At 36.7% G+C, this 22,101-nt stretch overlaps 1 protein-coding gene across 2 annotated transcripts in view; it reads right to left on the bottom strand.

Annotated features, from left to right (window-relative positions):
- Positions 1-22,101, bottom strand: part of HOMER1 (homer scaffold protein 1) — a 145,176-nt gene that overhangs the window by 14,484 nt on the left and 108,591 nt on the right. For both annotated transcript variants that reach the window (XM_040449916.1, XM_040449906.1), the window contains exons 6-8: positions 8,871-9,027; positions 4,180-4,290; positions 3,475-3,555 (exon numbers count right to left, since the gene is read on the bottom strand). In XM_040449916.1, the coding sequence (XP_040305850.1) occupies positions 3,475-3,555; positions 4,180-4,290; positions 8,871-9,027 (349 nt within the window). The remainder of the gene's footprint in view (positions 1-3,474; positions 3,556-4,179; positions 4,291-8,870; positions 9,028-22,101) is intronic.

Below are 22,101 nucleotides of genomic sequence, written 5' to 3'. Positions count from 1 at the left end.
ATTTTCTGTGCTTTCTGAGATTAAAAAAGTAAGTAAATATACTGTGGGTAATAAGAATCAGGTTTCTCAGTATTTTTTAAAATTTATTTATTTATTTTGAGAGACAGAGAGAGAGTGTGAGCAGGGGAGGGACAGAAATAAAGGGAGAGAGAGAGAGAATCCCAAGCAGGCTCCACAATGTCAACGTGGAGTCCGACATGGGGCTCAAACTTAAGAACTGTGGGATCATGACCTAAGCCAAAATCAAGAGCCAGGTGCTTAACTGAGTGAGCCACCCAGGTGCCTCCAGGTTTCTTGGTGTTGGGTAAACAAGTTACAGATATGAATAAGGAAAAGGCTAAAATGAACTTCATAGTATTAGACTACAGTGGGAGGTATGGGTAAGAATTAAGTTTAAAAGACATATATACGTACCTGAAATGGACATAATGTGGTATGCGTGTACTTCTAGCTCTGTTTATTAAGATGGAAAAGAAACAATGCCAACTTAATAACAAGAAGCTTATCTAGTACTCAGGTTTTGGCTTCTAAATATCAATCTTTGCTAAAAGAAATTTCTCCTTGAAGAAATAGCTAATTCCAAGGCTAAAGTTGAAAAAATACAAGATGAGCCTGGATTATGTTGTACTAAAACATAAAGAAATTCTTTAAAGAATTAGAGTGTCATATCAAAAGGAACCAGAAGCTGGAAGGGGTTTCAACTGGCCAAATGCGGGACAATTCAAACATCAAAATAAATATACATGACAACTAAATGCAGTATGTGATTCTGGAATAAATCCTGGACCAGAAAAACAATTTTTAAATTTTGCTATAAAGGAGATTATTAAGACAATTATGGGAATTTGAGTAAGGTCTGTAGATAGATCATTTTTGATGGTTATAGAAGAAAATGTCCTTACTCTTATAAAATACACACTGAAGTGTTTAGAGGTAAAGAGATACTGTATCTTGGGGCGCCTGGGTGGCACAGTCGGTTCAGCGTCCTACTTCGGCTCAGGTCATGATCCCACAGTCTGTGAGTTTGAGTCCCGTGTCGGGCTCTGTGCTGACAGTCGGAGCCTGGAGCCTGCTTTGGATTCTGTGTCTCCCTCTCTCTCTGCCCCTAACCCACTCACATTCTGTCTCTGTCTCTCTCAAAAATAAATAAAGCATTAAAAAAAAAAAAAGAGAGATACTGTATCTTAAACGTATTTTCAAAGATTTCAGGAAAAAGATATATGTGTGTGTATATATATATATATATATATATATATATATACACACACACACACATACACATAAAAGTGTATATATGTATGTATGTATACACACATATGTATGTATGTATGTGTGTACGTATATATATACATACACAGATAGAGTTCCAGAATGGTAAAACAAATACGGCAAAAAATGTTAACATTTGGGAAATGTGGGTGAAAGGTATATGAAAAAAAATTTTGTATTATTCTTGCAAGTTTTTCTGATCTGAAATCATTCCAAAATAAATTTTGAAAATAAATAAAATCATTTCAGATACTGACAATGGCTACTAGGAAAATAAAACATGGCAATATTACAAAGAGTAACTGGGGTGGGGGGAGTAGGGGGCTGGGAGGACCTTGCAGAGCAGTGCTTAAATTGAGAAGTTGGAGAAATTAACACGTGAGCCAAGACCGAAAACAAATAGGGACCAGCGCATCTGAAGGTCTGAAAGCTTCCCTGCCCTGTTCCATGTAGGTTGTTTTGATAAGCATTTTTGATACTTGGTGAAAGAAAAGGTAAGCATTGATATTCACTATTCCAGGAGCCAGCTTTAAAATTCAATTACTGCTCAGTCAATGATGAAATACATTTAGAAGTCTGATATGAAAAATCACCTGTTGGTTTCTCTGGGACAATGTAAATGTGTATGTAACTGGAAAAATGTTTTTAAAGAACTGTCAGGAATGTCTTGGCCACTTGACTGCCTGGAGCAGTGTGGTGCTGATACAGAAAGAACAGAGACTTTGGAATCAAAACAAATGTAGACCTTACTACTTTCTAGCTCAGTGTCTTGTAAACTTGTTAACACCTCCGAACTGCTGCCTTCTCTTTGAAAATGGGGTTACCACATTTGTTAGTGTGAGAATTAGTTGAGAATTAGAGCGATGGTATACAAGTGCTTAGCAAAATGCCTGAAGCATAGCAAGTACTCAGACAATGACAGCCCGAAACAAACGAACAAATGGCAAAGCCACACTGATTTCTTCCACCTCCTCTAGCCCTGATTACATGCGTCATCTTTTAGTTCTACACCAGGCTTTCTCAACCTTGACACTATTGACATTTTGGGCCAGATAATTGGATGTTTAGCAGCATCCTTGACTTCCACCTACTAGATGTCAAAAGTACAGTCCTAGTTGTGAAAATCAAAACTGTCTCCATACATTGTTAAACGTCCCCTGCGGCACAAAACTGCTCCCAGTTGACAACCACTAATTTACACAGATCATTAAAATGTAGGAACAACATTTAATAGGGCTAACCAAAACAAACCACCTCCTTTTTCTCAGACTGCTGAAAGTCAAATGACGGGAGAAAGAGAGGGAAATAGTTGATGCTCTATAAAGAACCCATTTCCACTGTCAAAGAACTTTGCCTACTTAAAGAGAGATTGGACAAGTTAACCTATACAAGCCTCAGTTTCCTCCTATGACTGTTGCATGGAATAAATGCACAATATAAGTAAAGTGCTTAACACAGTGTCTGGTGCAAGTGAGCACTCAATTAATGCTGGACATTCTCATTATAATTATGGTACTCCTTTTAATACTGGGCTTTCAGGTCCTACTCATCATCACTCAGCCCAAATTCCTCACTCCATACATACATTTATTTCTACTCCCAACTCTAAAGTGGCCCTAACCTCTCTTTATAGAGGCAGCTAACCACTGGGGTGTAAAAGTAGCTGAGGTGCCAGGGCACTTTGATAACGAATTCTAAAATTCTTCCCTAACCACTGACACAGGATATACATATGTAAATGAGAGCCAAGAAACATATTACTTATGCAAAAAAAGTGAGTAAAATTAATTCGTATAAAGGAAGAAAAACAGTACTAACTTGATTTCCATTAGGGCACAACTACTTTTGTAATTCATGCTAAGTAGTTCAGTGTTAAAAAAAAATGAGAACTCCTCAAGTGAATGAAATCCATTTGAGAAATTCTCTTTAAATTCAGGGTATTTTTTATGTTACAAAGTAGAAATTTCTAAAATAATTTACTGAAGACAATTTATAAATGACCATCTATGATGATCATATGCTACCTAGATAAAGGTATCAGGTAATTTTTGACAAATCAAAGATTAGGCCCGAATGAGAAGTCCTGGAAAAGAAAAAGGACTGAGAACCTACGAAATGAAATTTCAGAGAAAAAGCCATTACTATGTGAAAGAATGAGTGATGCCTTGCTGTGCAGAAATGAATCAAAACGTCATTACAGCTCACCTGGAGTTTCTGAGTCAAAGAATCTCTCTGTTCTTGTAATTCTCTGGCATTATCAATTTCTTGTTTTAATCTTTCTATTTCCTAGAAAAAGTACAGCAAGGTCTTTAGCAACAATATTTAAACTAAATCAAGAAAAGAGAAAGTCTTATTTTTTCCTGAAATCATTGTTCCAGTCCCTGGAAAAAAATAATTAAAAAAACATTCCTTTATACTGACTAAATTTTAGAGGGGTGATTTGTCTTTATGGGTATGGTGTCTACTACATGATAATCTTAAACAACAAGTACACTTGCGGGCTTTGAGACAGCACTGCTTAGAAACAACCATCAGAATATGTTATGGTTGTGGATATAATTCTTTCCTGGGATGTTAAATCTTCTGACCAGAAACCAGAGAAAGCAACAGCGTATAAAATTCATTTAACCTCTCCTGGTTTTCTGTTGATTTTATGAATGCAACTCTCATACAGAAGGCAAGAGGCAGCATCTCAGTCTGACTGCCTCATCATTGTTCATAGCAGCAGAAATAAGGAAGGAGAAAATATGAACTAGCTTAATATTAATAAAAAAAAAAACATTTCACACCCCTAAACAGCATCCCACAACCTTACTTTACTCCATAAAGTACCTGCAAATCTGACATATGCTCAAATATTTTGTATACATATGTTAACCAGATTACAGATGAGTAAAAAGTAGCAAATACCTCTTCCTTCACTTTCAGCGTCTCTTCTAGTTCTTGTATTGTCTGATTTAATTCTGTCTTATGGGTATGCACTGCATTTGCTTGGCTACTAACACATTCAAGCTCAGTCACCTAGAATGAAAGGAGAACACAGGTAAGTCATATGACTACTTCAAAGGATTTCTTGCTGAAAATACAGTAACTCCTGATAGTTAAAACATGAATTCTGAAGCGACATATGAAAATCAATTTTGAGAAATATTAAGACACTTATTGTAGAATGAATAGATTCTTTAAAGACACGAATCTAGGACAAGGAAAAAAGACTAGGGAAATAATTATTTATATGGCTTGGTCATGGGCAAAATCAGGAAAACTTAAAATTAAATGATTAATGATAGCAGAGAATCCCTATAATGAAGTTTTCTTTAAAAATTTCCTATGAAAACATATTCAAAATCAGATATAGCCATCTGCCTTCCATCTGTAGCTTTCAAATTAAACATGGCTTCTGAAAACTGGCCTTGCAGAAGTGAGAAATTTTTCAAATACATTTCCAAAATGTTAAGAGAATCTGGAAGAAAAGATATGCTTAAAAATACAACTTAAATCATTCTATTACTAGAATGACTTCATATCAATAGTGTCTCTGTGGCAAAAGATAACATTTTTTAGTCAACAACAATGTACTGAGAGCTACCTCATTTTTAATAAGCACTGGATATTTTCTGAGACAACAGAGAAGGACAGAGTCCCTAAAAGTTATCCTGTCCAACAACACTGTTGGATTTGACAGTCAAAAGAGACAGAAGTCAACATAAAAACATGCATACACCTCCAATCACAGCTCTTTACATACATCGGGAGCTCATACATTTTGGGTGACTAGACTGCAGTGAATTCTAGACTGCTAAAGAAACATAGCAAATCCTTCTCTTTCACATTTTCCAAATATCTAATTACACTCCACAGATGTCACTCTACCTTTCTTAACACTTTTGTCCTTTCTATTCATGTACTAATAGCCTTGTGCAGACCCTTATCATCCAGGCCTAAAGAACAGCAATGGCTTGCCAGAAGACTTAACTGTAATCTATTTTTACCTCTTCTGCAAACTAGCATTCATCTGTGATCTTTAACTCCCCCATTCAAAGCCTTTCAAAGGCTCTTTTTTTTTTTTTTTTTTTTTACGTCAAATCTTAACCCTCAGGTCTTGCATATACCAGTTATAAACTACTTAACTATCCTCATCATCCAAGACACTCACAGTATGTGATATATCACTTTTCCAACTAAAAGCAGGCAAGTCTCCTTGTCCTAAGAACAAACCACTCTCAGGGTGCCTGGGTGGTTCAGTCGGTTAAGTATCCTACTCTTGATTTCAGCTCAGGTCATGGTCTCATGGTTCATGAGATCAAACTCTGTGCCAGACTCTGTGCTAACAAGAAGCCTACTTGGGATTCCTTCTCTCTCCCTCTCTGCCCCTCCCTGGCTTGGGCATGCTCTCTCTCAAAATAAATAAAGAAAACTTTAAGAAAGAATAAACAACTCTCGTACCCATCTTGCTGGATATGAATGTCCTCTCTTACCTCTGAGGCCATTCAGACTTCATCAAACCCTCTACTCTCAGCTCAGCAAGCACTTTCACCAGAAAGCCATTCCTATCTACTCAATCTGTCAAGGCTCTCCTGTCCTGCGGTCCACAAAATGAAATGTATTGAAAATCTTGGGAATTATTTCCTTATTCTTCAATGTTTATTAGTTTTCTTTGTTCAATTAGATAATAAATTCCTTACGAGGAATTCCAGTTCTCATAATGATGGAGTTGTTTTTATTAAAAAAACTTTCCCATAGATAACAATGGCAAATCATGAACGAAATGTAAAATTCAACTGCTTGAATGCCCTGGTTAGTGACCAAATAGAGCAAAAGACTAAAAGATAGCCTGAGGAGCCTGATGATTTGGGGACTCCTTAGAACAGCTGAAACAGCTAGAAATTGAGGGAACTGTATGAAGAAAGCCCCAAATAAGCATAGAGACTTTTTCCAAGTCTTTGGTCAACCCTTGAACTAAACATGCACAGGTAAGAATCCAAGGAGTCCAGCATGGTGGGGTATGGGGAGCTGGAAGGCTGAAAGAGCTAAGGTGGTAGTGCTCATGCTCACCATAGAGAAAACAGTTTGAAGTTTGAGTCCCACCAAATTAGAGGACATTGGTTATCACCTCAAGCTTTCCACTGAAGCATCCGAAGGGTTACGCCTTAGAAATAAAGATTTCTCAGGACTAGGGGATTCTCCAGAGGGTTAAGGGCAAAATTAAAATAAAACAACTCTAATAATGAAGCATAAGTCCACACCTTCACAAATTCGAGGAAATCTGTAAGTCATTTAACTGCTTGCTCAAATAAAAAACATCATTCAGGGGCGCCTGGGTGGCGCAGTCGGTTAAGCGTCCGACTTCAGCCAGGTCACGATCTCGCGGTCCGTGAGTTCGAGCCCCGTGTCAGGCTCTGGGCTGATGGCTCAGAGCCTGGAGCCTGTTTCCGATTCTGTGTCTCCCTCTCTCTCTGCCCCTCCCCCGTTCATGCTCTGTCTCTCTCTGTCCCAAAAATAAACGTTGAAAAAAAAAATTTTTTTTTAAAAATTAAAAAAAAAAAAAAACATCATTCAGAATAAGATGAGAGCATCTATAGGCAGCATAGCATCTAATTTTTAATGTCTAACACACAACTCAAAATGAGTACACATGTGAAGAAATAGGAAAACGCAACCTGTAGTTAAGTCAAAAAGCTGTCCTTATACCTGGCCAAAATTGCAAAGTTAATTCAGGCCAGTGGGAAAGGATACCTTGATGGAAATCAAATCTATAAAAAGGAAGGAAGAGCACTGAAAATTATAAACATGTGAACAGAAAGATTTCATTTCTTAAATCTTTAAAATTCAATTAATTATTTACAACAAAAATTCCTTAAGGGCAAGGATTACTCAATAAGGAGATATGATAGTTTTTCAATGAATATTTATTGGCTCATGAGTTAACTGTTGTGAGTTAATTTTTTTTATTGTGGTAAAGAACACATAATTAAATTTATCATCTTACCATTTTTAAGTGTACAAGTATACTCAGACCATTGTGAAAAATATCTCTAGAACTTTTTCATCTTGCTAAATGGAAATTCTATACTCATTAAACAACCTTCTTCTTCTTCCTCTTAAGTTAACCTTTATACATATAATAGGATGATATTTATTCAGGTTTCTTACTCTCCCTCCCTGTGTCTATTCCATTTCTATATTATTTCCCTTGTCATTCTGGTCCTATTACATTCCTTAAATTGTGCTCTGGTAGTAAGACAATTTCCTATTGTCTATGAAGTTCACTTGTTTGGCATCCTTTCTAAAAAAGGAAATTAGTGGCATCTGCTTCCTGTTGGGTAAATGTAAATGCTTTGAGCACAAAAAAAATTCTTCACAAGTAATTGTTTGGGCTTCTGATATTATTTATACTGGGGTTTCTGATTTTCTTTTCCTATATGAATTTCAAATGCAGGTGCTCCCCCACTTTCTGAGAGCTTGCATTTATGCCACTTCACTTTTATGAAAGACCTAGATTAGTATGGTAATGGTGTTTTTTGGTAAAACTGAAAATCATCTTCAGATTTCTGTCAAGTAGCAAAAACAGATACTAATGTAGGTCTTTTGTAAAAGTGAAGTGATATGATGTGAACTTTAAAGTAGGGAATAGTCTTTGCTTTATGCCACTTGAGCTTAGGAAAGGTTTCACAGTAATGCTTTATTTTTGGATAGTGGGGGAAACCTGTGTAACTGACTACTTTTTCTTAAAATTTTTTTTCATGTTTATTTTTGAGAGAGAGACAGATCGAGAGAGAGAGAGAGAGAGAGAGAGATCGAGTGAGCATGAGTGGGGGACAGGGGGACAGAGGATCTGAAGTGGGCTCTGTGCTGTCAGTAGACAACCTGATGCGGGGCTCGAACTCATGAACCATGAGAACATAACCTGAGCTAAAGTTGGCCTCTTAACCAATTGAGTCACCCAGGCACCTCCCAACTTTTATAAAGCGTTTCCTACCTGTATGTTTTAAGTTGCTCTTTAAAAAAAATCTTTTTTTAATGTTTTTATTTATTTTTGAGAGAGTGACAGAGAGACAGAGCGTGAGTGGGGAAGGGGTAGAGAGAGAGGGAGGCACAAATCTGAATCAGGCTTCAGGCCTGTCAGCACAGAGCCCCACGCAGGGCTCAAACTCACAAACTGTGAGATCATGACCAGTGCTGAAGTTGGACGCTTAACAAACTGAGCCACCCAGGCACTCCTGTTCCTTTTTTAAAAAATAAAAATAAAATAATAAAAGCATCTATCATTAACTCAGTGCAACTAAATGTCAATTCACTTTCTCAATTAATTTTCACAGGAATTCTACACAGTATCAATTATTATTTCTATTTTACAGATGAGATTACTGAGCAGAAAGAAAGACATAACTTACCAAGATTTTCACAGATAATGACAGAATAGAAAATATTTTTCTTAACTAAATAAACCCACTTATACTACCATCTATGTATATGTTCTGACAACCAACGATTATCTCCAAAAGATGTCCTTGAACTGAGTCCACTACATGTAAGTCTCTGCTGAGCAGTGAAGTCTGTTAGCCATAAATCCCTATGGATGGCAGCAGCTCTGAACTTACTCGCTTGTGCAGACGTTCTGCTTCCTCTTGATACGCAGCTAGTTGCTGTTTCCATTGTTTCACATTGGCAGTGGACTCCAACAGGGCTGCAGTGAGTTTGGCATTATTTCCTTTGAGGGTAGCCAGTTCAGCCTCCCAATGTTTGCTGATTGCTGAACTAAAATAAAAGAAAATGCTATCAATTACATTGAATATTGTTACTTTGAAGGGACAGCAGGACTCAGTTCTATTAGTTTTATAGTTCATGGATGCTTCAAAGATAATCCAAAAAGTATAAAAACAACTATTTCAATGAAATGTTCCTAGTGAAGAAAACCTAGCAAGTGAAGAAAGCTTAATGTGAGCTAGTTCCCACTTTCATTATGACAGGTAACAGATATCTACAGGAGAGTTTCTACTCATTCTCTTTTGAGGAATAAACACTATATCTATCTATATAGGTATATATAGATATACCTATCAGCAAAACCTAATAATCTACTGTATATCTGAGGGAGATATCATTAAAAATTTTATTTCATAAAAACACAGTTTTGACATACAATATTAGTTTCTGGTGTATAACATAGTGATTTGATGATTATATATATCACAAAATATTCACCATGGTAAGTACAGTTACTGTGTGTCACTATACAAAGCTATTATTACATTATTTACTATATTTCCTAATCTGTACTTTTCATCCCTGTTATTTACTTTATAACTACAAGTTTGTACCTCTTAATCCCCTTGATCACCTACTTCCCCTCACTCCCCTTTTCTCTGGCAGCCACCAGTTTGTTGTCTGTACTTATGAGTCTATTTTTGTTTGTTTTGTTTTTTGATTTCTTAAATTAAGTTTATTTATTTTGAGAGAGTGGGAGAGCATGAATGGGGTAGGGGTGGAAAGAGGGGAGAATGAATCCGAAGCTCTGCACTGACAGTGCAGAGTGGGGCTGGAACTCATGAAATGTGAGATCATGACCTGAGCAGAAACAAAGAGTCGGATGCTTAACTGAGCCACCTGGGCGTCCCAAGTTTGTTTTGTTTTTTAAATTCCACATATAAATTAAATTATATGGTATTCTTTCTCTGGCTTATTTTATAGCAAAATACTTTCTAGGTCCAAACATGTTGTGGCAAGTGGCAAGATTTCATTCTTTTTTATGGTAAGTAAGATTCCATTTTGTATACATATATACACTATATTTTCTTCATCCATTATCCATTCATCTATTGGTGGACCTTGGGGTGTTCCATATCTAGGCTATTGTAAATAATGTGCAATAAACATAAGGGTGCATATATCTTTTAGAATTAGAATTTTCTTTGGGTAAAGACCCAGAAGGATCATATGGTATCTCCATTTTTAATTTTTAAGGAGCCTCCATACTGTCTTTTTAAAATACACTGTATTTTTTTAAGTGCATCAAAGCCTGAAGCACAATTTCATTCCTTTCTGAAACATATGAGGATGATTCAATGTCAATAAGGTATGGGACATGTAATGTAGTATTTCCTCTGAAATTATTATTGATTTATTTCATGCTATTCATAATTTTGAAATGCCCAAAATACAAAAAATTTGTTGCAATAAATTTATTTCAGATATGATGATAGGCTACAGCCCAGAAACTGGTCTTAATGACTTAATTTGATAGAATTCCAGTGTTACACATAGAACAAAAAAACCTAAAAGCAATCACCTATTTCCTCATTTATTGTTCTACTTGATAAGTTATCCAAAGTTAATTGCTTCAACCAAGACAATTTTTCTACTACAAAAACAATTCTATTACTCGGGAAGATTCTTCTTTTGATAATTCCTTTGTTAACTGTCCAATGAAGAAAGAATTGCCTCATTTGAAAGAAAAAGGTGTTTTTTTCTTATCATTGAACAATTTACTTTTTTTAGTGAAATTCTACAGACCTCATCCCATTAATTAACTAGTGATGATAACAGCTTTCCCTAATCTGCATTTTGGTTTTTGGTAAATTACCTGCATTACAAAGCAAATGCTTTGATGGACTGGTATTTTTAATAATAATTTAAAAAAATTTAAATGTCTTATTATTTATTTTTGAGATTAAGAGAGACACAGCATGAGAGGGGAAGGGGCAGAGAGAGAGAGGGAGACAAGGAATCTGAAGCAGGCTCCAGGCTCTGAGCTGTCAGCACAGAGCCCAATGCGGGGCTTGAACTCACAAACTGCATGATAATGCAGTGAACTGAAAGTTGGATGCTTAACCAACTAAGCCACCCAGGCGCCCCCTTAATAATAATTTAAAATGTATTATATAAAAGAAATCATAGCATCTATCATCAAGAATTTCTAAAGCTCATCACCAGTAATAAAATGTATCAGCATCATGAACCCTCTCATATGATGCATAGGGAAAGATACAAGATAATTTCTGTGGTATTCTTGTCAAAAATGCATAACCTTATTCTAATCATGAGCAAACATCATAAACCCAAACTGAGGGGCTGTCTAAAAAATAACTGGTTGGTATTCTTCAACAGTATCAAAAGACTGAGAAAAAGAATGGTGGAGATTAAGAAGAAATAATTAAATGCAAAGTGTGATCATTGATAGGTTCCTAGAACAGAAAAGGACAATTGTGAAAAGAGGTCTGCAGTTTAGTTGTGTGTTTAGTTATAGTACCGTGTCTATATTAATTTGGTAATTATTATGGTTGTGTAAGATGCTACCATTAAGAGAAGTTGGGTGAGGGGTACATGGAGATTCTCCACGTAGTTTTTGTAAGTTTTCTGTAAGTCTAAAATTAGTTTCAAATAAAAAGTTTTTAAAATTTTCTAAAGTTTACTGAAGTTTCCTCAAAACATGAATGAATAAAAATCAAACAATAAGCTAAGCTATTAATTTAACAGCCCACTTGTAGCCTTGAAAAGAAAACTCTTTTCTATTCGGTCTTTTGTGAAATGATGTTCCAAATTCAGGTTTTCTGAGTAAAGCATGCACCTGTTCTCACTTAATTACAGATTTTTTCAAAACCACCTACCATTTTTTCCCTATAAAGTTTTATTTAAACAGACCTTTTAATCTGCTAACTAAAATCTTACTGAACTAATTTAAACACTAGATATATGCAAATGTAAAACTCCTGGGGCATCTTTTGTTATATTTGGTCTTTTGTCTGCAGCCCCAGAAATCACTTTAGAGCCATAAAAGTGAAATGGATGTCTTGTTATTCACAACAAGCCCCTTTCAACCACAATTAAGTTTATGTTAATGAGGTGACTTTTAGAAACCTCCTAAAGGTGTGAGGGCTGGTGGCAGGAAGAACCCACCTTGATTACAGGGTTAAAACTTTCACTCCCACCCTCTGACCTCCAGGGAGAGAGAGAGGGGCTGAAAATGAAACGGTCACCAATGGCCAAAGAATTTATCAATCATGTCTATGGAATGAAGCCTCCATAAAAACCCAGAAGAGCTGCCATGTTGGTGACCCAGAAAGCATTCAAGTGCTAGGCCCCAAACTCCACAGGGGAAAAAGCTCCAGTTGTTAGGATCTTGCTGTATGTATTATTTCATCTGGCTGTTCATTCACATCCTTTAATATCCTTTGTAATAAACTGGTAATCGAGTAAGCAAAGCCAGTTCCTTGAGTTCTGTGAACTACTCTAGCAAATTAACTGAACTAGGTAGGGGGTTGTAGCTATCTCTAATTTATAGCCAGTGAATCAAAAACACAGGTAACAACCTGGACTTGCAACCTGGCATCTGAAGAAGAAGCAGTCTTATGGGACTGAGCCCTTGATATGTGGGATCTGATGCTCCCTCCAGGCAGTCTAAGAATTGAGTTAAAATTGTGGGACACTCAATCAGAGTTAATTGCTTGGTGGTACCAATCTATTTCCTGGATCGAAGCCATGGGTTATAGCTCCTGTTCTAGTCAGCTGGCTTTCCTGTGACAGTTTCTTCCTCCCAATTAGACTTTAATTTTCCTCTCTATGAATTTTTGCCCAAAACTTTCCATATTCAGCATCAATCTATAAGAATGCATTCTTCTCTTTCAGGGATTCAGGTCTTCTCCAACAAGTATTTTCTAGCTACACCACCGAACCTTCCAGTTCCCAGCACAGCTCGGTGCTTGTGTTTAGGTAAACACATTGACTATCTAAATGAAAAAGTAAAGGTATGAACTTATGAGCTAAGTACAAAACCCACCTAGGATTAAGCTGGTGAATATAATGAATAGTAAATGTTACAACAATTAAATCATAATTAAGTTTTCAATACTAAGAAAATTCTTAAATATAATTATTTTGAATCTCACATTAGGGACGGGATTTCATGCTAGCTTTAATTAGTAGAACCTACAGTTTCTTGATTTCTGTTTTAAATCAATTGATCAAGCATACAAAATATAGGAGATTTTATGTATAAAATTCAGATCTGGGACTTGGAGTATTTACAAAGGACCTGTTCAGGAAAAGGTTAGTATTCCTGACCAAATGCCTTGTTTTGTGTAATCTAGAAATTAAAAAAAAAATTTTTATTTATTTTTGACAGAGAGAGAGAGAGAGAATGGGCCCATGTGCAAGTGCACGGGGGAGGGGCACAAAGAGGGAGACACAGAATCCAAAGAAGGCTCCAGGGTCTGAGCTGTTAGCACAGAGCCCACCGTGGGGCCCGAACCCACCAACTGTGAGATCATGACCTAAGCTGAAGTTGGTCGCTCAACTGACTGAGCCACCCAGGCACCCCTGTGCTGGCCAAGCTGAACACAGAGAGAAAAAAATAAACAAAAAAACCCACCAGAGTATCTAAGACATGGGGACAATATCAAACTTTCTAACAAATGTGTAACTGGCATCCCAGAAAGAAAAGAGAAGAAAGCAGAAAAAATATGTGAAGAGACAAAGGCTGACAATTTTCAAAAAACTATAAAGGGCATTTAACTACAAACCCAAAAAACTCAAAAACATATATACAGAACAAAGGTAACAATTATAGTAGTTTCTCATCACAAACTAAGCAGTTCATAAGAGAACAGTGTGATAGTGCCAAAAGAAAACAATTGTCAACCCAGAATTCTACACACAGAGATGATACTTTTCTAAATGAAGGTGAAATAACAAAAGCTAAAGGAATTCCTTACCAGCAGATAACATACTACAGGAAATATAAAGGAAGTTTTTTAGACAGGAACTTGGATCCTCACAAAAAAATGAAAATATCTGGACATGATTAAAATGAAGATTATTATAGAGGCATCTGGTGGCTTAGTCAGTTAAGCATCTGACTTCGGCTCAGGTCATGATCTCACAGTTCGTGAGTTCAAGCCGTACATCAGGCTCTGTGCTGACAGCTTGGAGCCTGGAGCCTGCTTTGGATTCTATGTCTTTCTCTGGCCCCCGCCCCCCCCCCCCCCTCTCTCTCTCTTCCCCTCCGCTTGCTCACGTTTGGTCTCTCTCTCAAAAATATTAAAAAATATTAAAAAATTAAATGAAGATTATATAAAAAATCCCAAGGCAATTCAAAGGAGAATCAATAGCCTTTTAAACAAATAGTGCCAAAACAGCTAGATAACCCCCCCCACACACACACACACAAGAAAATCTTGAGTCCTATCTCCTATCCTATATAAAAATGAACTGAAAATATAAAATTGTTATAAAATATAAACCTTCAAGAAGAGACCACAAAAGAAGAAATCCTTGTCAACATGGGTTAGGCAAAAGTTTCTTAGATAGAGCACCAAAAGTGTGATCCATTAAAAATTGATAAAAGGTATTTCATAACAATTACAAACTTCTCTTTGAAAGACCCAATTTAAAAAAAAAAAATGAAGAGACTCTGGGATGCAAGGAAAGTTTAACATACAAAAATCAATGTAATATACCACATTAATAGAATAAAAAAAACACATGATCATCTCAAATGATGTAAAAAAACCATTTGACAAAATTCAATACCCTTTTATTATAAAAATAGCCAATAAATGAGGAATAGAAGGAAACTACCCAATATAATAAAAGCCATGTAGGAAAATCACACAGCTAACATCAGAGTCAAAAGTGAAAGCTGAAACCTTTTCCTCTGAGATCAGAAACCAGACAAGGATGCTCACTTTCACCACTCTAAATTCAACATGGTACTGGAAGTCCTAGCGAGCACAAGGAGGCACAAAAATGAATGACATGTGTCTAAATTGGAAAGAAAGAAGTAGAATTATCTGTTTGCGGGAGACATAATTTCTATGTTGAAAACCCTAAAGATTTCACAAACAGGCTGTTAATAAATGAGTTCAGCAAAGTTGCATCGATACACAAAACCAGATGTAATTCTAATACACAACAAATAATCAGAAAAGGAAATTAATAAAACAATTCCATTTATAATAGCATCCAATAGAATAAAATGCTTATGAAATACCTAGTAATGAACTTAAACAAGGGGATAAAAAACTTGTACACTTAAAACTATAAAAAGTCACTGGAAGTGGGGCGCCTGGGTGGTTCAGTTGGTTAAGGGTCCGACTTTGGCTCAGGTCACAACCTTGCGGTCTGAGAGTTCAAGCCCCGTGTCAGGCTCTGTGGTGACAGCTCAGAGCCTGGAGCCTGCTTCAGATTCTGTGTCTCCCTCTCTTTGCCCCTACCCCACTTGTACTCTGTGTGTGTGTCTCTCTCCCTCTAAAATAAATAAATATTAAAAAACAATTTTTTTTTAAAAAGGTCACTGAAAGAAATCAAAGAAGACACAAATGAACAGGAAAACATTCCATGTACATAGACTGGAAGACTTAATACTGTGAAGATGTCCACACTACCCCAAGTGATCTACAGATTCAACGTAATCCCATCAAAATCCCAACAATGTAATTTGAGAAACAGAAAAATTCATCCTAAAATTCATATGGCATTTCAGAGGACTCCAAATTGCAAAACAATCTTAAAAAAAAAAAAAAAAAGAACACAGTTGGAGCTCACATTTCCTGATTTCAAAACTTATACAAAACTACAATAATCAAAACAGTGTGTACTGACGTAAAGACAGACATATAAACCAATGGAATAGAACATAGAGGCCAGAAATAAAGCCTCACATATATGGTCAATTGGGTTTCACATATATGATTGCCATGATCATTCAATGTGGAAAGGATGGTCTTTCCAACAAATGATACTGGGAAAACTGAATACCCACATGCAAAAGCAGCTAGGTCTCTGTCTTATGCCGTATACGAAACTTAACTAAAAATGGATGAGTGACTTAAGTGTAAGAGTTAAAATATAAATCTCTTAAAAAGAAAACATAGGGGAAAAGCTCCAGGACAAAGGACTTGCAATGATTTCTTGGATATAACATAAAAAGCACAGGCAATTAAAAAAAGATAAATTTGGACCATGGCAAAATTTAAAACTTTTGTGCATCAGGAACACCTGGGTGGCTCAGTTGGTTGGGGGTTCGACTTCGGCTCAGATCATGATCTCATGATTCGTGAATTCGAATCCCACATTGGGTTCTCTGCTGTCAGCACAGAGCCAGCTTCAGATCCCCTGTCCCCCCTCTCACTCTCTGCTCCTCCCCCACTTTCTCCCTCTCTCTCTCTCTCTCTCAAAAATAAACATTAAAAAAACAAACCAAAAAAACCTTTTGGGCATCAAGATACAATTAGCAGAATGAAAAGACAACCTACATAATAGGAAAAAATATTTCCAAATCACAGAGTTAATATGTAGAATATATAAAGAACTTGTACAATTCAACAACAAAACCCAAATAATCTGATTAGAAAATGGGCAAAGGACTTGAAGAGATGTTTCTCCAAAGATATCCAAGTGGCCAATAAGAGCTTGAAAAGATGCTCAACATCACTAGTCATTAGAGAAACGCACATCAAAACCATGATGAGACATCATTTCATATCCATTAGGATGACTACTCTCAAAAAAACAAAAAAAAACAAAAAAACAAACGGTGAGGATTCAGAGAAATTGGAACCCTTGTACACTGTTGGCAAGAATATAAAATGGTGCAGCTGCTGTGAAAAACAGTATGGCAGGTCCTCAAAAAATTAGGGATGAAATTACCATGTGATCTAGTAATTCTACTTCTCAGCATATATTTAAAAGATATTTGCAAAACAATGCTCACAGTAGCATTATTCACAACAGTCAAAGATAGAAGCAACCCAAGTGTCCAGTGGCAGATGGATAAACAAAATGTGATATACATGCAATGGAGTATTATTAAGCCTTAAAACAGAAAAACATTGTGGCACATGCTACAACATGGATGAACCTTGAGGATATTATGCTAAGTGAACTAAGCCAGTCACAAAAAGACAAATATTATACACTTCCACTTAAAAAGTTACCTAGAGTAGTCAAATTCAGAGACAGAAAGTAGAAGGGTGGTTGCCAGGTGCTGGAGGGAAGAAAGGAATGGATAGTTGCTGTTTAATTGGTACAGAGCTTTAGTTTTGCAAGATGAAAAAAAAAATCTATAGATTGATTCTGCAACAATGTGAATATACTTTACACTATTGAACTGTACACATAAAAATGGTTATGACGATAAATTTTATGCTATATATATTTTACCATAATTTTTTAAAAGGGAAAAAAAGGCAACATACTGTATGATTTCCATTTATATGACATTAGGGAAAAGACACTATAGGGACAGAAAAGAGATCCTTGGTTGCCAGTGGCTGGGGGGCACGGATAGAAGTTGACTATACCAAAGAGGAGGAGAGAAATCTGGGGGTTATAGAACTTGACTTTGTGTTGGTGCCTACACAACTACACAAATGTGTCAGAAGTGATAAAAATTACAGAGCAGAAAGGGTAAATTTTACTATATATAAATTATACTTCCATTAAAAAATTATCACATTACCAAAAGAAAAGTAAAAAGCTTTCTAAGCACTCTTAAATACACTTTCTGTGACTGTAGGATTACAAACAGTAAGAGCTGGAAGGGTCTGAAACTGGTAGAATGTTCTCTAAGCAGCTCCAATCATGTCTGTATTTGTTGGCATGGGAAGAGACTGGGTGGGCAGGAAACACATAATAAAAGAATCAAAAATAAAAAGGAAGGAGGTGAGTGGGCATCTGTAGATGGTGATAAGAAGTAGATAGGAGAAGCAGGATTACAGAGGCAGGGATATACATAGGAAAGGAATAGGACATAGATGAGGCATAATAAACACTGGTGTTGGGCAGTAAGACACTGAAACAAAGCCTTTGGATCAGGATAGAAAAAGGTGAAGGTACTAAGTTTCAATATGCTATAAAACTTTTCTACTTCATTTCCCTAAATATGTCTTGTGCCTCTAGTATATTAAGTAGTGAGATCTGGCCACAGATAAGCTGTCCAATGGACTCCCATTTACCTTTTTCTTCTTTGCAGAGCCCCAAAGTTCTGCTGATTTTGTTTAAATAACAAGGTAAATGTTGAAGAAAATGGTCATACCAAATACATTGAAGCATATTGCACGAGAATACATTAAACCATAACAATATGAGACCTAATAATCTTTGAGTTACTACTAGAGGAGAGAGCAGTTCAATATACTTTCTGCATTGTCTTACACTTGGTTCCAAAGTAAGTATGTGTTTTTAAGTCTATTTTGCAATATCAACCAAAATTTTAACTTTGTTGGTATATCTTAATCTTTCCAAACATTCTTGCTTTTGCTTCCTCCATTTTATGAGCCACTTCTTCAGTAATCTATCTTTCTAGAGCACAGTGTGAAACATAATTTAGGAAATATGTTTTTCATTTTTGTCCATCTGCCCTGTTTTCTCTTTATAGCTTTTTCATATATTCCCTTCACCATCTAGTATATTAGAACACCCTATACAATTTCAACTTGTGTAATAAATTCTAAAAAGTATCCTGAAAGAAGTCCTACATATGAGCTATCTCAGTTACCTCAGAAGTGCTCAGCCCTCATGTATAATTTTAAATACTTCGCATACTTTTTAAATTTTGAAAAAATAACGTTTATTTTCTTAGAACTTTAAGCCAGCCCATTCCTCCCCTATTAGACGGATTTAGTAGTAACCCATTAGACAGATTTAGCAGTAATGAATACCTTGGGATTAATGCTGATCGCAAAACTTTAAGCTTAGCATCTTACATTTTAGGAATACTTATTTAAAAAAATGTTAGGGCTCTAGCTTTGGCTGCTAATTTGGTCCTTTTTTACAGGTACAGTTTTGATAGTTCCACATTAAGTAAATTGTTCACAAAGAAACCACTAAATTGTTTAGCTGGAGACACCAGTGAGTCAGAAGAGATATTGAAATACCACTATGATCTCATGTCTGTTTGCTGGAATAAGGGCAAAATAATTCTTTATTCCTGTGACTGGTAAGAATTCCCTTCAAAAAGGACCAGCCGGTTTCCTGTTGGCTTCAGATCTACAAGTCAGATGAAGGAGTTCAAAACACACCCAAGACATCATTTAAATAGCTCTTTAAACTATAATTTTACAAGTTTCCTTGAACTAAAGTCAAATTCTACAAAAAGTGGCAAACTTAATTAAAATTAGTTATGTAAAGTCTAGAAGAAAAAGTACTATCTAATTAATAGACTATTTAACAAATGAGAGTCTAATGCATGAGCAATGCACTTATTTAATCTATGAAGTAAATCCTGTATGTAAATGGTCAGTTATAGAATTTAAGAAAGATGTTTCTCCCCCATGCCTCCAGGGCCCAGATTCACCATCAGTCTCTAGAATGGTAGCCCTATGCATATACTTAAGCATGCTAATTATGTAGAAATATAAATAATATCCAGATAAGCTTTTGTTTTTTTAATGTGTACTTATTTATTTTGAGAGACAGAGAGCTGGGGAGGGGGAGAGGGACAGAGAGAGAGAGATAAAGAGAGAGAGAGAGAGAGAGAGAGAGAGAGAGAGAGACAGAGAATCCCAAGCAGGTTCCAGGCTGTCAGCCCTAAGCCCAACACAGGGCTTAATCTCATAAACCATGAGATTATGACTTGAGCTGAAATCAAGAGTCAGATGCTTAAGTGACTGAGCCACCAGGTCGCCCCCAGATAAATTTTTAGAATGGGATTTAAAAATAGGTTGCAATAGGCAAATCTGGACACAATTGTCAGTAACGATATTGAGGTTACTCCCTCACTATGAAAGTGACAGAGTGACTCAAGCACCCCCAATACTGCCCTAAGGACAGCCTGTTGGTTTGTCTCCTTACTCTTCCTGCACACCCATGTGCTCAGAAACAAACAACCTGGACTTCAATGTACATGTGTGCCACTTTCATGAACTAGGTGCTCTCATGCTGGCCTATTGCCCCAAGCAAGTTCCACTTAGAAACTAATGCTTTAGGGCTGCTTGGGTGGCTCAGTAGGTTAAGCATCTGACTTCGACTCAGATCATGATCTCACCGCACGTGGGTTTGATCCCCCCATCAGCTCTGTGCTGACAGCTCGGAAGCCTGGAGCCTGCTTCAGATTCTGTGTCTCCCTCTCTCTCTGCCCTTCCCCGGCTCATGCTCTGTTTCTCTTTCAAAAATAAGTAAACATAAAAAAAAAAAAATTAAAAAAAAAAGAAACTAATGCTTTCTTCAACAGTTTGGGGTCTAAATTTGTGTTTCTTAATACAATTTAAGTTACCCTGTTACAGAAAGAAAGTATCCCTTTGAAGAAAAGAGAGTAACTCTGCATTGTTTACAAACATTATTTATTATGAAAAAGACTTCTATGAGTAAGGATTTCAGATTCTGTCAGGCAAATAATCTAGTAAATTAAAGTATTATTCTACTAGATATACCTGCAAACCTCAAAGTGCCTGAATGCTTACCAAGGTGTCTCTCAAAGCTTACTGTAATTGGTTTCCTTGTCCTTGGGGTCCTCTTATCAGATGTTCCCATTGTTCTGTTCCTCATCCATCTATTGGCACCTGCTTCTAAATGGGGCCTCTTCTGACCCTTGTTGTCAATGTAATGCCTTGATAATCCCCCAAATCTTACTTTCTAGCTCAGATTCCTTCCTAACTTACAATCCATCATCTTTTTAAAAAAAATTTTTAATGTTCTATTTATTTTTGAGAGAGAGAGTGCAAGCAGGGAAGGGGCAGAGAGAAAGGGGGACAGAGGATCTGAAGCGAGCCCTGCCATCAGCAGGTAGCCTGATGTGGGGCTCAAACCCACAAACCACGAGATCATGACTTGAGCTGAAGTTGGATGCTCAACCAACTGAGCCCTCCAGGTGCCCCACAATCCATTACCTTTGCACATACCCTACCACATCTGGATAACATACAAAATAGAAACTGATGGCTACTGGTAGAGATGAAGATATGTTTGCTGATAAAATTTTATAAACAGTCTCAGTGGCTCTGTCGCAGGCATCTGACTCTTGATATCAGCTCAGGTTATGGTCTCACAGTTCATGAGTTCAAGCCTCATGTTGGGCTCTGCATTGACAGCACGGAGCCCGCTTGGAGTTCTCTCCCTCCCCCACTCTCTCTCTCTCAAGATAAATAAACATTTAAAAAATAAATAAATAAACTCCTAAAAAGAGTCCCTGTACTGAACTGGAAATCACATTCCAGAAAACATAGTGTTTAGAACTGAAATGGATTACGTATTAGAGTTTTTAATGAATAGTGGATTAGAAGAAACTCTCAGAGGTTAGAGTGACATAATTTTTAAAGAAACACTCTATCTCCAACATTCCTGATAGCCCAAAAGGGGTTGAAAAATGTGGACATGTAGTCAGAAAGTGAACCAGAAGAGCTGGACTTTGAGTATGATGAAAGCGTAGGAACATCTTAAGCCATTTATTCTACATATTAATTACCTAAGTACAAAAATGTTATAGATGTGGTGACATCTGTGTCTAAACAGATGTCTGAAAGAACTGTTATATTCAGTTTAATCTACAATGTTTTTTCTTGGTAGTATATAAAATAATGATGTGTCTTATCATCAAAGGCATCTGAAACTAGGTAAAATACAGAAGTTTACTTAGCTCTGGTAAAGAAAATGAAACATCATGGACTTTTCTGAGCAAGTTATAAAATTAATCTGAAACAAATTACTTTAAAATATATAACCCAGGGGCGCCTGGGTGGCGCAGTCGGTTAAGTGTCTGACTTCAGCCAGGTCACGATCTCGCGGTCTGGGAGTTCGAGCCCCGCATCGGGCTCTGGGCTGATGGCTCAGAGCCTGGAGCCTGTTTCCGATTCTGTGTCTCCCTCTCTCTCTGCCCCTCCCCCGTTCATGCTCTGTCTC

Source organism: Herpailurus yagouaroundi, unplaced genomic scaffold (genome assembly GCF_014898765.1).
Source record: "Herpailurus yagouaroundi ecotype Mexico unplaced genomic scaffold, PumYag 29, whole genome shotgun sequence".
In the NCBI taxonomy this organism is placed as follows: domain Eukaryota; kingdom Metazoa; phylum Chordata; class Mammalia; order Carnivora; family Felidae; genus Herpailurus; species Herpailurus yagouaroundi.
This window is presented reverse-complemented; position numbering and strand designations above follow the sequence as displayed.